The sequence below is a fragment of the Mauremys mutica genome, chromosome 4 (genome assembly GCF_020497125.1).
Source record: "Mauremys mutica isolate MM-2020 ecotype Southern chromosome 4, ASM2049712v1, whole genome shotgun sequence".
Lineage (NCBI taxonomy): Eukaryota > Metazoa > Chordata > Testudines > Geoemydidae > Mauremys > Mauremys mutica.
Genome location: NC_059075.1, coordinates 90448116 through 90462280, shown reverse-complemented (window position 1 = coordinate 90462280; position 14165 = coordinate 90448116). Strand labels below are relative to the sequence as shown.

Genomic DNA, 14165 nt, shown 5'->3' with positions numbered 1-14165 from the left:
AATTCCCCCCATCTCCTGAGCCTCCTTCTGTGCCCCTACCCATCAGAAAAGGAAAAAGAAATCTGGCAGAATCTAAAGTCAAGAAATTATGGCGCAAAGTCAGGTTTCTGGTACATAATGAAAGTATTTAAGCATTTAAATGCACTTAACACACAGCAGGTACTGTCCCATGAATGTTTAAAGATAGAATGAAGCACATTCATCCTGATCCATTTAAAAAAAAAAAGAAAGAAGTGTACGTCATTTAAAGACTGCAAGCAAATACAACCAGGCCCATAACTAATTACTAATCAAGCTAGCATCTTGAGGGTGTGCTATACAATGTACCATGGCATGCTTGCTTCACTGTCAGATGTGGATGTACATTTCAGTGTCCATGCTATCACAATACAGTCTTAGTACACTACACTTAGGCATTGGGATGCTCACTGTCATAATCCCTGACTTCTGAGCACTAGAAAATCACAGGAACAACACTGCAATCCACAACGCCTAAGTACCCTACACAATATATTGGGAGAAATAGGCACCTTAGAATGTAATCCACAAAGCCAGCACAGTGGGGAGGAGGAGCCGGTGAAGATGCCAGCGAGAAGGATGTATGCTAAGCCCTGCCTCTTTCATGGAGACAGGTGCCTATCTCTGCTAGAGATCCATAAACCCAGGGGAAGACGGGCATTCTGCTGTTTAACTTGTGTGAAGGGCCTGAGCCTGTAGGCTTTCTCAGAGGCAGCTTACCTTTGCACAAAACAGACTGGGTGTAAGGCGTATACTGAGGTCAGTCCCCTCAATCTCTCCTCTTGAAATTGTTCCACTTTAATTCAATAATTGGGCAACGAAGAGTGAGGCTCTGTAGCCAAGGGGGAAGGGCACTGACCTGACAGATCCCTGTTCAAATCCCTTCTCATCAGGCAGAGCAGGGACTTGAACTACTAGTCTCCCACATTCTGGTTGAGTATCCTAACAACTGGGCTAAAGGGAGCTTCTCCTCCTTCTGTTTTGCATGGAGGTAGGCAACCTCTGAAAGTGCTTCCTGGATCAGGCTTCACAGGCAAGTTAAGCAGAGGAATGCCTGCCTTCCCCCAGTTCATGGATTGCACTGGGATTTAGGCAGGAGATAGGTGTCCAGACACCTAGAGTGAAGTAGCAGTGTGCATGCTGTGATGCTTTCTGGGGATACTCAGAGTTGTGACGCACCTCACTTGTACTTGCTCTTAGTGTGAGGAAGCCTTTCTGTGCTTACTGTGGGTAAGCTCCCCAACTCCACCAGCCTCTGGCAACACAAGCACTCCCCTCTAGGCCACCACAGGCCCCACTCTCTCTTTACGGGTTAGCGATAGGGCACGCTCCAATCCCTGAGTGCTCCAAGCGTCTCCCAGTTCCTGATCCACTGGATGGTCACAGAATTCCTCTGTTCACAAAGGAACAGTACATCACAGCTTATCAGTTACAGTCCAGAACACAGTTCTGCTTAACACACAGCACTGAGATTTGTTTATAGGGAAAGCAAGTTGAAGTTTATTTAGCAAAGAACAGGGATTCAAATGATAGCAAGCAGAAATACTGGCAACAAAGGGTTACATATGAAATGAAATCATAGCACGTGTACTAGAGCCTAAACTTAACTAATAGGACATTGTTCTGTCATAAGAGCAAAAGCTCACCCCAAATCCTTCCAGCCTATTACAGCCAGCAAGCAAGCCCACTGTCAGCTTACTTCCTAAGTGAAAGATATCAGGGTGTCTCTTTGCAACCCTAGATATGGCAAAACAGTCCTTTGATCTTTATTCATAAACCAGACACTCTCCTGCTGTGTGTTCCTTCCTATAGCTTTAGCAATCTCTTGTCAGTTTCTCAATGTTGATTAGCTGAGGGGCTTAGTATGTAAATAGGTATCTCTTGTAAGGTATATGATACCCAGTTTGCATATAACCAGACAGATAAGCGTCTTATCGGAAAGGAACATGTTTTTCACCTTCTGGTGCCCTTTCACACCTTAAGAACTTATTTTCCAGTATAGGCAAGTACCTCCTTTAATATTATCCTTATATACATGTTGCAGTGGTTACGCCAACCAGTGTATTACTGGATCTCAGTAGAGACTTCATATGCCTTTGTTGAATTATTATGCATATAACTGACCCAGGGGATCCCTGTAAAACTCTGTGCACACCCATGCCCTCTGCCAGTATCACAAATGCCCAGAGGCAGAAACATAGGTGCCTAGGGAACTTCTACTGCAAAAATGAGTGAGTTTAGGTGCAGAGTTAGGCAGCACCTGAGCAGGAATTTTGTGGATTGCAGTGGAGCCTAAAAATGGGACTTAGGCACCTGAATCTGGGGGGATAGGCACCTACGTACCTTTGTAGATTCAAACCTTAGCCTCTCTGTGGTTCAGTTCCCCATCTGTAAAATGGGGATAATACTACTTCTCTACCTCACAGGTGTGTTATGAGGATAAATACATTAAAGATTGTGAAGCAGTTTGTGATCTACTAATGAAAAGCACTATATAAAAATAGGTATGCAAAATGAAGACTGAGCAGGGATATGATTGCTATCTGTAGATACATTGGGGATGGGAGGTGGTAAACACCAGGGAGGGAGAAGTGCTATTTAAACTAAAGAACAGTGTTGGCACAACGGGCATGAACAAATTCATGCTAGAAATTAGAAGAAGGTTCTAACCATCACAGGCGTGAGGTTCTGGAACAATCTCCCAGTAGTAGCAGGGGCAAACAACCTCACTAGATGACAGTTGGATCTTGATAAATTTAAGAATGGGATTAAGTCCCAGGCAGACTGCGAAGAGCTACAAAAGGATCTTACAAAACTGGGTGACTGGGCAACAAAATGGCAGACGAAATTTAATGTTGATTAATGCAAAATAATGCACATTGGAAAACCTAATCCTAACTATACATATACAACGATGGGGTCTAAATTAGCTGTTACCAGTCAAGAAAGAGATCTTGGAGTCATTGTGGATAGTTCTCTGAAATCATCCACTCAGTGTGCAGCGGCAGTCAAAAAAGCAAACAGAATATTGGGAATCATCAAGAAAAGGATAGATAATAAGACAGAAAATATCATGTTGCCTCTATATAAATCCATGGTACTCCCACACCTTGAATACTGCGTGCAGATGTGGTTGCCCCTTCTCAAAAAAGATATATTGGAATTGGAAAAGGTTCAGAAAAGGGCAACAAAAATGATTAGGGGTATGGAACGGCTCCTGTATGAGGAGAGATTAATAAGACTGAGACTTTTCATCTTGGAAAAGAGGCGACTGGATGAGGGGATATGATAGAGGTCTATAAAATCATGAGTGGTATAGAGAAAATAAATAAGGAAGTGTTATTTACTCCTTTTCATAATACAAGAACAAGGGGCCACCACATGAAATTAATAGGTAGGAGGTTTAAAACAAACACAAGGAAGTATGTTTTCACGCAACGCACTGTCAACCTCTGGAACTCCTTGCCAGAGGGTGTTGTGAAGGCCAATACTATAACGGGGTTCAAAAGGGAGCTAGATAGATTCATGGAAGATAGGTCTATCGATGGCTATTAGCCAGGATGGGCAGGAATGGTGTCCCTAGCCTCTGTTTGCCAGAAGATGGGATTGGGTGACAGGGCGTGGATCACTTGATGATAACCTGTCTGTTCATTCCCTTTGGGGCACCTGCCATTGGCCACTGTCGGAAGACAGGATACTGGGCTTGATGGACCTTTGGTCTGACCCAATATGGCCGTTCTTATGTTCTTATACTTGTGACAGCAGGGGACAGGACTCCATGACCGAATATGTCCTTCCAGTTGTTTGTTTGTGACTTTGTCATTAACTTACAGGATCAAGCCACTTGTTAGTTTCCCCTCATTCTTTTGGGATTATGTACGTGTATATCATTCCATTTATAAACTCATATAACAGTGATTCAGTTGCAGTTTGTCTGCTGTGTTCAGCATGACTACATAGGGAACTCTCCAGCTTGGGATGTTTGTTTGGCTCAAGAAAAATTTGTCTTGAAGTAAAATGTACAGCTTTTCATTTGGCATGAGCTCAGTGGTATGCTAATTTTAAAGTATCTTATTAAACTAAATGGGAAAAAGTAAAACCTGGTCATTTATCCAGAATGTGGCTGGAAGTTTTCTCCGCTGAAGTTAGCAAATACTGATACTTGGCAGAAACCTACTTTTAACGTCGCCATCCAGCTTCTCTTAAGAATTTCACCAAATCTAGCTTGGTTTGTGGGGATTGATAATTATGACAAGTGTATCAGATTTCATGCCAGTGGTATCTTTTCTGTTCCCTGAGAGAGAAGAAAATAGCAATTTTGCCTTTTGCCCAGGAGTCAGAGAGAGCAGGAATTATAGGTACCTATTATTCCTAGTTTTTAAATAAAATGAATTGCAGAGCAGCATGTGACAGAGATGGGAAAGAGGGAGGAGGGAATGGGGTGTAAACTGCAGAGGAGTGACAAATGCCCAGTAGCATCTCCCCCAGCTTTTAGTCTAATGCAGCACCACAGAGAGTTATTAATATGTATGATCTGCATTTTGTTCAGACATTAGGAATCTATGAAGATGTCTAGTGTTTTTTGGGGGAGGGGTGGACGTCATAGCTTTTTATTTTTCTACCCAGAGTTAACGGATTTTGATCAGGAAATGTTTGCATAAAAATCCTGCTGAACTCCCATTTCCTTGCCATAAATATTGAAAGGGAGAGACTTTTCTTTCCCCATAAGCCCAAGTGGGGTAAAGTTAGTCTGACTATCACAAACATTTCTCTAATTATTTTTTCAAGTAGGCTTTTTTATTTTATTTGCAAACCAAATTTTGAAATAGGAAAGTTGTGTGTGTTTGTGGGGGATAGTGCTGGCAAGAAAACATAGAGCCCAATCCTGTATTCCTTCAGTGCGAGTTTCAGGAGTGCAAAGACTAAAGAACTGGGGCTGTAGTGTCCTTATTAGAATAGTATTCATAAGTATAGAATATTAGTCTTTCCTTCACAGTTTGTACAACCAAATAGGGCCAAGAACAGTAAGAAGAGGTGGCTATCTATTGGGCTATCTAATCCATGGTATTTGTAAGGAACCAATCACCTTTGTGAAATCATTCCCTTAGTGATCATTAGGAACGTGCACTAAGCTAAATGAGTTTCTATAAGAGAAGAAAGATGGCTTGTGGTTAAGGCGCTGCATTTGGACTGGAGATCAGAGGCCAATTCCCAGCTCTAAGAGTTTTCTGTGTGATTTTTGGCGAGCTGCTTTGAATCAGATTTTTTTAAAAGAACTCAGCTTTTCTTAAGGCACTGAAATAAATGACCTTATTTTCAACGGGGTTTTTTTGCTTTGTTTTTTTTTAAATCTGGCACCAACTGGGGGTACTGAACCCTTGAAAATCTGTCCTTATGGGCCAGTCCCATTGACTTCAGTGAGCTTTGGATTAGGCCCTTAGGCTTTGGCTACACTTGCATTTCAAAGCGCTGCCGCGGCAGCGCTTTGAAGCGCTAAGTGTAATCAAAGCGCCAGCGCTGGGAGAAAACTCTCCCAGCGCTGTCCGTACTCCACTTCCCTGTGGGGAATAACGGACAGCGCTGGGAGCGCGGCTCCCAGCGCTGGGGCTTTGACTACACTGGCGCTTTGTAGCGCCGCAATTTGCAGCGCTGCAGAGGGTGTGTTTTCACACCCTGCTGCAGCGCTGCAAATTTGTAAGTGTAGCCAAGCCCTTAGAAAATACTAATATCCCGATTTTAAAGATAGGCTGTCTGTGCCTCAGTTCCTTTCTCCCTCCCTTTATGTGTCTGGTCCATTTGGCTGGTAAGCCCTTCTGGGTAATGACTGTCTCTTACCATATGCTTATACAGCATCTATCTCAGGGTGGAGCCCTGATCTCAAATAGGCGCTACCATAACACAAATAATAAGAATAATAATACAATGAGAGTCCATCATAAGTGGACTGGTACTGTGTAGAACAGGGTAGAACGTGGGAATAAATTGCTTAATGGGTATTTCGTCATCCTTAAACTCTCGTAAAATATACCTTTAATAAGTAATCCTACCTAATATATACAGAGTGTAGAGCCTTTCCTTTGAGCACTTTACAAACATTCATTCATTATGTCTCACTGCACACTAGACTGGAACCCAGGACTGCTGACTTCTAGCTAGTCCCATGTACTAACAGATAGTATGCCAGATGTTCAGCACTGTTGTATCTCCATTCAAGCCTGTGGAGCGGAGCTGATTTACACCAGCTGAGGATCTGTCTGCATGCCTGCCAGCTTGTTTTGTTTCATTTTGCAGTACGTGCCTTTGGTTATGACATTTCTTTGTGTGACATTACTTTACATTTTAACAAAATTTCATTCAGAGAAAAAGCAGCAGCATTAATAGCGTGCGCTGCCCATGGAGATACACACGGATCCTGTGTATTTCATTCTGTCACTGTTCGCTGTCTACTTATTTTGCCGGGTATGCTGGTGTGGGAAGCAAATGTGCTAATTAAGTGCTCTTTTTGTTATTTCAGGAAGCCTGCCATATGAATATAAAATAGTGATTGCTGGGAATCATGAACTGACATTTGATAAGGAATTCATGGCAGACCTTGTTAAACAGGATTACTACCGCTTTCCCTCTGTGTCCAAATTGAAACCAGAGGACTTTGACAATGTTCAGTCACTTCTGACAAACAGTATTTACTTGCAAGATTCAGAGGTAACAGTTAAAGGATTCCGAATATACGGTGCCCCATGGTAAGTCCCCATTTAAACTTTCTGAGCTTATATTTGTTTTTTCAACCACAGCAAGAGTTACTGCCATTGAAAATGCAATGAGTCCTGCTTTGTTGCGCTGGTGTGCAGAACCGTACTGTTTCTTTCAGTAAACCTTGCATTGTGAACAGCTATGAAAACACAGACAATGATGTTTTAATTGTAGTGGTAAAGATTTTATGCAGCAAGATAAACATAATTATTTGTTTGTGTGAGTGAGAGAGGGAGCAGAGCAAGAAAAAAAGAGCTGTGATCTATATCCATTCTGCCTGCTGTTTGATTACTGGAAACTCTTGGACAAATTCTGCTCTTCTCTGTATCCATGTAGTTCCCATGAATTCAGTGGGCTAGCATAGGTGTCAACGAGGGCAGAATTCAGTCCCTAAAACCTGTCTCCACTGCCTTGTGTGTTGTGTAGTCATTTACACTTGTAAAAACTTAGATCAGTATGGGACCATTTTAAAGTTGGTGCCTTAATATCTATTTTTTTATCTTGCTACTGAGGAATACTGAAAATTTGTCTGTTCTTTTTGTTCTCAAAATTTTGATAATTAGACTTTGAGCCTAATTCTGACATCACTGACACCACTGTAAGTCCATTGCTATCAGTGTCGCTCTTGAATGACATTAGTGTGAGAGAGATCAGAGTTGAGGCCCTGTTCTGAACAAACTCAGGAAGATGCTGACTATAGCTGTCTACAGTTCTGTACTGAAGATACCTTGAACTGAGTTTTTAAAATGCCACCTCCTTTATCTGACCACTACTCTTTCAATCTGTTGTCACATCACATTGCCCGGATATTTAGATGTAGGATCTTGGTACTTCTTGAATTCAGTTAGCACAGTAAGGGAAACTGGTATGCCTATGCCACAAAATTGAGCCTCAGTGATGTTAATAATTGTTAAACATGTAGGAATTATAATAGTAACCTCTATGTTGATTTAGCTGATTAGATATTAGTCTGCATCCTTTAGCATGGACTTAATATAGGTATATCATGTAACTCAGTGATACCAGATTCACTTTAAATGAGAGACTGGGGGTTCTTTTGCACCAAAGAATGGAGCTGCATTATGTGCATTTCTGCAGTTGCTTCTTATGCACATTTGAGAAGATCCTTCCCTCGCTCACCTGGACAGTGCTGCTTAGCAATTTATAGACAGCACCTTTGCTCAGTTACTCTCTGGTGGTGAAGTTCCTACCAGTGTCCCTTGTACAGTCCACATGCAACACTGCTGGCTACAGGCAACCCAGGTGGGAGGGGAGAAATTTATAGAAATACTCTGTGTCCAATGCCCCTGACTTAAGCTACTGATTTTTTTTAATTCAAAAGTCATAGGCTTTCGCTTCTAGTTTAAATCAACTTGATACTACCTAGTTTTTAAAAAATACTCTTAGATTCACAGTGTCTGCTAATTGTTAGAGATGGTCATAATTCAGATAAAGAACATCTCTTAAAGATATTTGAAAGTCTTTTTTTCTAAAGTAACCATAGGTAGTTCTCTGAAGAAGACAAGGGCACATAAAGGCCTTGGTAATGTAACATGGATTTGAGGCTGTTGCTGGAGGGCTAAAAGCTCTGTGAGCTCTCTGGAATGTTAACTGCAGATTACCATGGTGAACAGCTTCCTCCCTCCTGTGTGAGCTCTAGACAGAAAGCTTGCAATTTGCAGACAACCTCTGATGTTTGCAGACATCCTTTCATATTCGTATAGATGGGTTTTACTTAACCTAGATTAAGATTATTGCCACTGGAGAGACCAGAGAGGAAAATGTGGTCTACAGGCCTTGAGGAATGTCTTCTTGTGCGACATGTGACTTGGTGTTTTACAATAGTGGACTCTATGATACACTTCCAGCACGTGTATATATGTACTGATTTTTGCCTTTGTTTACTGAACCCATAATGGTGACCCATGGCCTACTTTTTCCAACTGCATCCAGAAGTCTTTAAATTTTGCATATTGTATGTGTGAAGATAGGAGGTTTATTAAGAAATATTAAGGGGCAACTGATCAAGGAACAAAGGTTCTCCTAACCAGCAGCACAAGCCATTGAACCACTTAACTTTATTTCATAATGACCTGACTCCTTAGCCCATTGATCCTGGGATTTCTTTGAGCAAAACGCATGGATGGCAATGGATACTTTGCCAGAAAGGAAAGCTGAGCTCCATCCATCCTAGGACACTCCTCTAATCTCTCTTGAACAAAGTCTGTAATTTGTGTCAAGTTGTGATGAATTGTGGTAAATATGTGTGTAGGGCAAGTGGGAATGAGGAAATTGAGATGAGATAACTATTTTAAATTGATGTAGCTCTTTAGGTTAGGGAGTCTACTTATCTTGGTTTGGAGGATGCTGACTGCTGATGCTGAAATGGCAGCTTTCACCCTTTCCTCTTGTGTCAGCTACTGGGAAAGTATGAAATCCAATTAGATTTCTGCATTTTGTGTGGCTCCTTCAGAGAAGGGAAAAGGTGCATCAGATGCACAAAGTCAGTTGTTCAAAATTGTACAGAGAGGAGACTGCTCCTTAATGATGGAAAAAGACTTTTTTAGCTTTTGTGCTCTTCTGGTATACTGCATTCTCCCCACCCTCCATACTTACCCTGAACTACTATCCTAAATCTTCAAATACAGATTACCCCAAAAGGACGAAACCTCTGGGGGGTTTTATATGTCTGCTTACCTCAGTTAGGGTTTTTATCTACATATATAAAAATACACACACAATTCTTCTTCGAGTGATTGCTCCTATGCATTCCATGTAGGTGTGCGCGCCGTGCGTGCACGGCTCTCCGGAACATTTTTACCCTAGCAACTCCGGCGGGCCGGCTGGGCGCCCACTGGAGTGGCGCCGCCATGGCGCTGGATATATACCCCAGCCGGCCCGTCCGCTCCTCAGTTCCTTCTTACCGCCCGTGACGGCCAGTTGGAACAGTGGAGTGCTCTCTTACCTCCACAGCCCTAGCGTTTCTCCATTCTTTGGTGTACATAGTTGGTTAACTTAGTTAGTTTTTAGATTAGTTGAATAAGTTTAATTAGTTATAGTAATAGTAGGGGAGTTAGAGGGGTTAGCCCTCTTCTTCCACAACCGGTGCGGGCTCATGCCCAAGGCACCGGGGTTTAAGCCCTGTGCTGCTTGCCAGCGGCACATGCCCGTGGGCGACCCGCACGACTCCTGCCTGCGCTGCCTCGGGGAATCTCACAGGACAGATAAGTGCCCAATCTGCACGGCGTTTAAGCCGCGCACCAGAAAGGAGCGGGACTCTCGCCTCAAGCAGCTCCTTACGGAGGTGGCACTTCAGCCTCCCGCGCCGTCCCCGGCGGCACCGAAATCGTCCTCGGCGCGCAGCGCACCAGCGGCACCGATCCGCCCCGGTACCGACGCTGCTAGATCTTCGCAGACGGCACCGACGTCCCGGCACCATTCCCTCTCTCCACCGAGGAAGCGGAAGACGGCGCACTCGGCTTCTAAGCCTCCTGCTTCGGGACAGCTTACCCAGCCATCACCGGCACCTCCGGCACCGGCTGTGGTAGTGCACAAGCCGTGCACGGTTCCGTTGACTCCGGCACCTCAAGAGCCGTCGAGTCCGGTACCTCCCAGCTCCCCGGTGCCAACCGCATTCGAGCTGCATCTCCTGTCCACACCCGAGACATTCTCGACGGCGAGAGAGCTTATCGAGCTCACAGAGGCACCGAGCCTCCGGCCCCCAGCACCGCCGGTGCGGGCTGTTCAGTCGGTGGGCAAGCCGGCAATGATGCGGCCCCTGACCGACGGGATGGACGGCGCTCCAAGTCTCGGACCCGGTCCCGATCCAGGAAACGGTCACGCCGATCCCGATCCCGGCACCGATCAACGTCTCGGTACCGCTCCCTGTCTCGGCACCGGTCGCAGTCCCGGTACCGCTCAGTATCGCGGTACCGATCGCACTCCCGGTGACGCTCACGGTCCCGGTCACCAGACCGACGGTACCGTCGGAGGTCTGGCTCCCGGTACCGTTCTCGGCACCGTGACTCCCGAAGCCGCTCCCGTCACCGCCGATCGAGGTCGCGGTCAGGCTCCCGGTACCGAGGCAATCGACGGTCCCGATCTCCATCCTGGCACCGCGACGGTCGGCACCAATCCTCGGCACCGTCCGGGGACAAGCTGCCACCTTCCACGGCGCACTCCATCAGCGCCTCTGCCCCCCCCCCCCGTGGCCTTCGCGTCAGCCGTCAGTCGCCTCTCAGGCAGGCAGCGGGAGAGATCTCCGGGCGGGCACCCAGAACCAGGACTTTGGTCCACAGCAGTGGGGTTTTTGGGTCCCCTGGGCCTACCATGAGCCCCAAGGGCTCCCTTTCCCCCCGCGCCCTGCGGGTGCTGAACACAGGGTGCTAGAAGCCACGGTGAGCAGGCTTCCCCCATCACCACCGGGGGAGGCCCTGTCGCCGTCAGGTCCCGCAGAGCATCCGGGGCACGATACAGCTTCCCAAGCCCCGGAGCAACCACCGGCAGATGTGGTAGTCCAGACTCTTTCCTCGTCTTCCTCGCCGGATGAGGCGGTGGCGGGTGCCGCTACGGCGGACCCTCCCCCGATTGACCTGCGGGCCCACCAGGACCTTCTTCACAGGGTGGTGAAGGCTATTGACCTCCCGGTGGCGGAGGTCCCGGAGGACGAAGAGCCGGTGACCAACGTCATCGGAGACGAGGCCCCGTTGCGGGTGGCCCTCCCGTTTATCCGGACTATTCAGAAAAATGCCACTACCATCTGGCAGTCACCGGCGTCCGTCCCTCCTACTGCAAGGGGTGTTGAACGAAAATACTCGGTCCCCCCCACTGGGTACGAGTATTTGTACACCCACCCCACTCCAGACTCACTCGTCGTGCAGTCTGTTAATGACCGCGAGAGGCATGGACAGCCAGCCCCGGCGCCAAAGTCCAAGGATGCCAGGCGCATGGACCTGTTGGGCCGAAAGGTGTATTCGGCGGGGGGTCTCCAGCTCTGGATTGCCAACCAGTTGGCCCTCCTAGCTCGTTACACCTTTGACATTTTCGTGTCCCTCACTAAGTTCTCGGAGCTGATCCCGACGGCTTCCCGACAGGAGTTCTCCGCTCTAGTCGAAGAGGGCAGAAAAGCCTCCCGGTCCTCCATCCAGGCTGCTCTGGACTCGGCGGACTCAGGGGCCAGAACTTTGGCCTCAGGAGTGACTATGCGGCGCATCTCCTGGCTGCAGTCCTCCACCCTGCCGCCAGAAGTGCAGTATACCCTACAGGACCTCCCCTTTGAGACTCACGGTCTGTTCTCGGAGAAAACGGACTCCAGGATCCAGACCCTCAAGGACGGTCGTATCTCTATTCGCACTCTGGGTATGCACACACCAGCTACCCAGAGGCGCTCTTTCCGGCAGCAACAGCCCTACCGGCCTTTTACCCAGGCCAGGTCAAGGCCGTATAATAGTCGGCGGAACGGTCTAAACCGCCGTAGGCCATCCGGTAGCAGGCGCAACCAGGCCCAGGCGTCGTCCAAGGCCCCGCAAGGGCCCAAGCAGCCGTTTTGATGGGACGCCCAACGACGGCTCATCAGACTCTTTCCAGGATCCAACCCCTCTGTTTTGCAACCGCCTTTCCCGCTTCCTCCCGGCGTGGTCCCAAATAACATTGGACAACTGGGTACTTCGTACTATCCAGTATGGTTACCGCCTTCAGTTTATTTCGCCCCCTCCTTCCCACCCACCTTCCCCGTTCCTCTTCAGGGACCCCTCTCACGAGCAATTCCTCTTACAAAAGGTCGAGACGCTGTTGAGTTTGGGTGCCATAGAGGAGGTGCCGCACGACATGCGGGGCAGGGGATTCTATTCCTGTTATTTCCTCATCCCCAAGGCAAAAGGAGGTCTCAGACCTATACTGGACCTCCGGGAGCTCAACAAGTACATGGTCAAGCTCAAATTTCGCATGGTAACCCTGGGGACCATCATTCCCTCCCTGGATCCGGGAGACTGGTTTGCCGCCCTCGATCTGAAGGACGCGTACTTCCATATCGCGATCTACCCTCCCCATCGACGCTATCTACGTTTCATGGTCAACAGTGCGCACTACCAGTTTGCGGTACTACCCTTCGGCCTATCCACCGCGCCGAGGGTCTTCACCAAGTGCATGGCGGTAGTTGCTGCAGACCTCCGCCGTAGTCACGTTCACGTCTACCCATATCTCGACGACTGGCTGGTTCGCGGGCCATCCCAACAACTGGTAGCAGACCAAATTTCCGAAATACTATCCCTGTTTCGGGTACTGGGCCTTCTCGTCAATGCCGAAAAGTCCTCATTGACTCCATCGCAGAGAGTGGAGTTCATCGGAGCGGTCCATCGGAGCCTGCCTCCCCCGACCTCGGCACCAGACGATGGTCTCCATCATCCGAGACCTGCACACCTTTCCCACTACAACAGTTCGGTCCTGCCTACGCCTCCTGGGTCACATGGCATCCTGCACGTTTGTCACCGCCTACGCGAGGCTGTGCCTTCGCCCATTTCAATCCTGGCTGGCGTCAGTGTACCGCCCGCACCGCGACTCCATAGACAGGGTAGTCACGGTCACGAAGCCTACCCTCGCTTCGCTCAGCTGGTGGCTGGACCCAGAGGTCGTGTGTGCAGGAGTCCCGTTCCGCCCTCCTCGTCCATCCGTTACACTGACCACGGATGCCTCGGCGTTGGGATGGGGGGCCCACCTGGGCGACCTTCACACCCAGGGTCTCTGGTCGCCCCAGGAGCTCTCCCTCCACATCAACGTCCGGGAGCTGCGAGCGATCCGCTTGGCGTGCCACACCTTCCGCGCCCGTCTGCAAGGCCGATGCGTAGCGGTGTTCACGGACAACACGACGGCGATGTTCTATGTGAACAAGCAGGGCGGAGCCCGCTCCTCCCCGCTCTGCAAGGAAGCAATGCTCCTGTGGGACTTCTGCGTGACCTACTCAATTCATCTGGAAGCGTCCTTTCTTCCGGGAGTGCAGAACACGCTGGCCGACCATCTCAGCAGGTCGTTCCTCTCCCACGAGTGGTCCCTCCGTCTAGATGTCGTGCACACAATCTTCCGGAGGTGGGGGTTTCCCCAGATAGACCTGTTTGCCTCCAAGGAGAACAGGAAGTGCCACCAGTTTTGTTCGTACCAGGGTCGCTCTCCAGGCTCCCTGTCGGACGCATTCCTCTGCTCCTGGATGGATCACCTCCTCTACGCCTTCCCTCCTTTCCCGCTCATACACTGGGTGCTGCTCAAGCTTCGGAGGGACAGGGCCCACGTCATACTCGTCGCTCCGGTCTGGCCGAGACAGCACTGGTACACCCTGCTGCTCGAGCTCTCCGTTCGGGATCCCATCCCCCTTCCGTTATGGCCGGACCTCATCACGCAGGACTTCG

The 14165-nt window shown here is 48.2% G+C and overlaps 1 protein-coding gene across 3 annotated transcripts in view; it reads left to right on the top strand.

Moving 5' to 3' along the window:
- The window catches only part of MPPED2 (metallophosphoesterase domain containing 2), a 153137-nt gene that overhangs the window by 89167 nt on the left and 49805 nt on the right, over window positions 1-14165 (top strand). For all 3 annotated transcript variants that reach the window (XM_045017073.1, XM_045017074.1, XM_045017075.1), the window contains one exon: window positions 6533-6758. In XM_045017073.1, the coding sequence (XP_044873008.1) occupies window positions 6533-6758 (226 nt within the window). The remainder of the gene's footprint in view (window positions 1-6532; window positions 6759-14165) is intronic.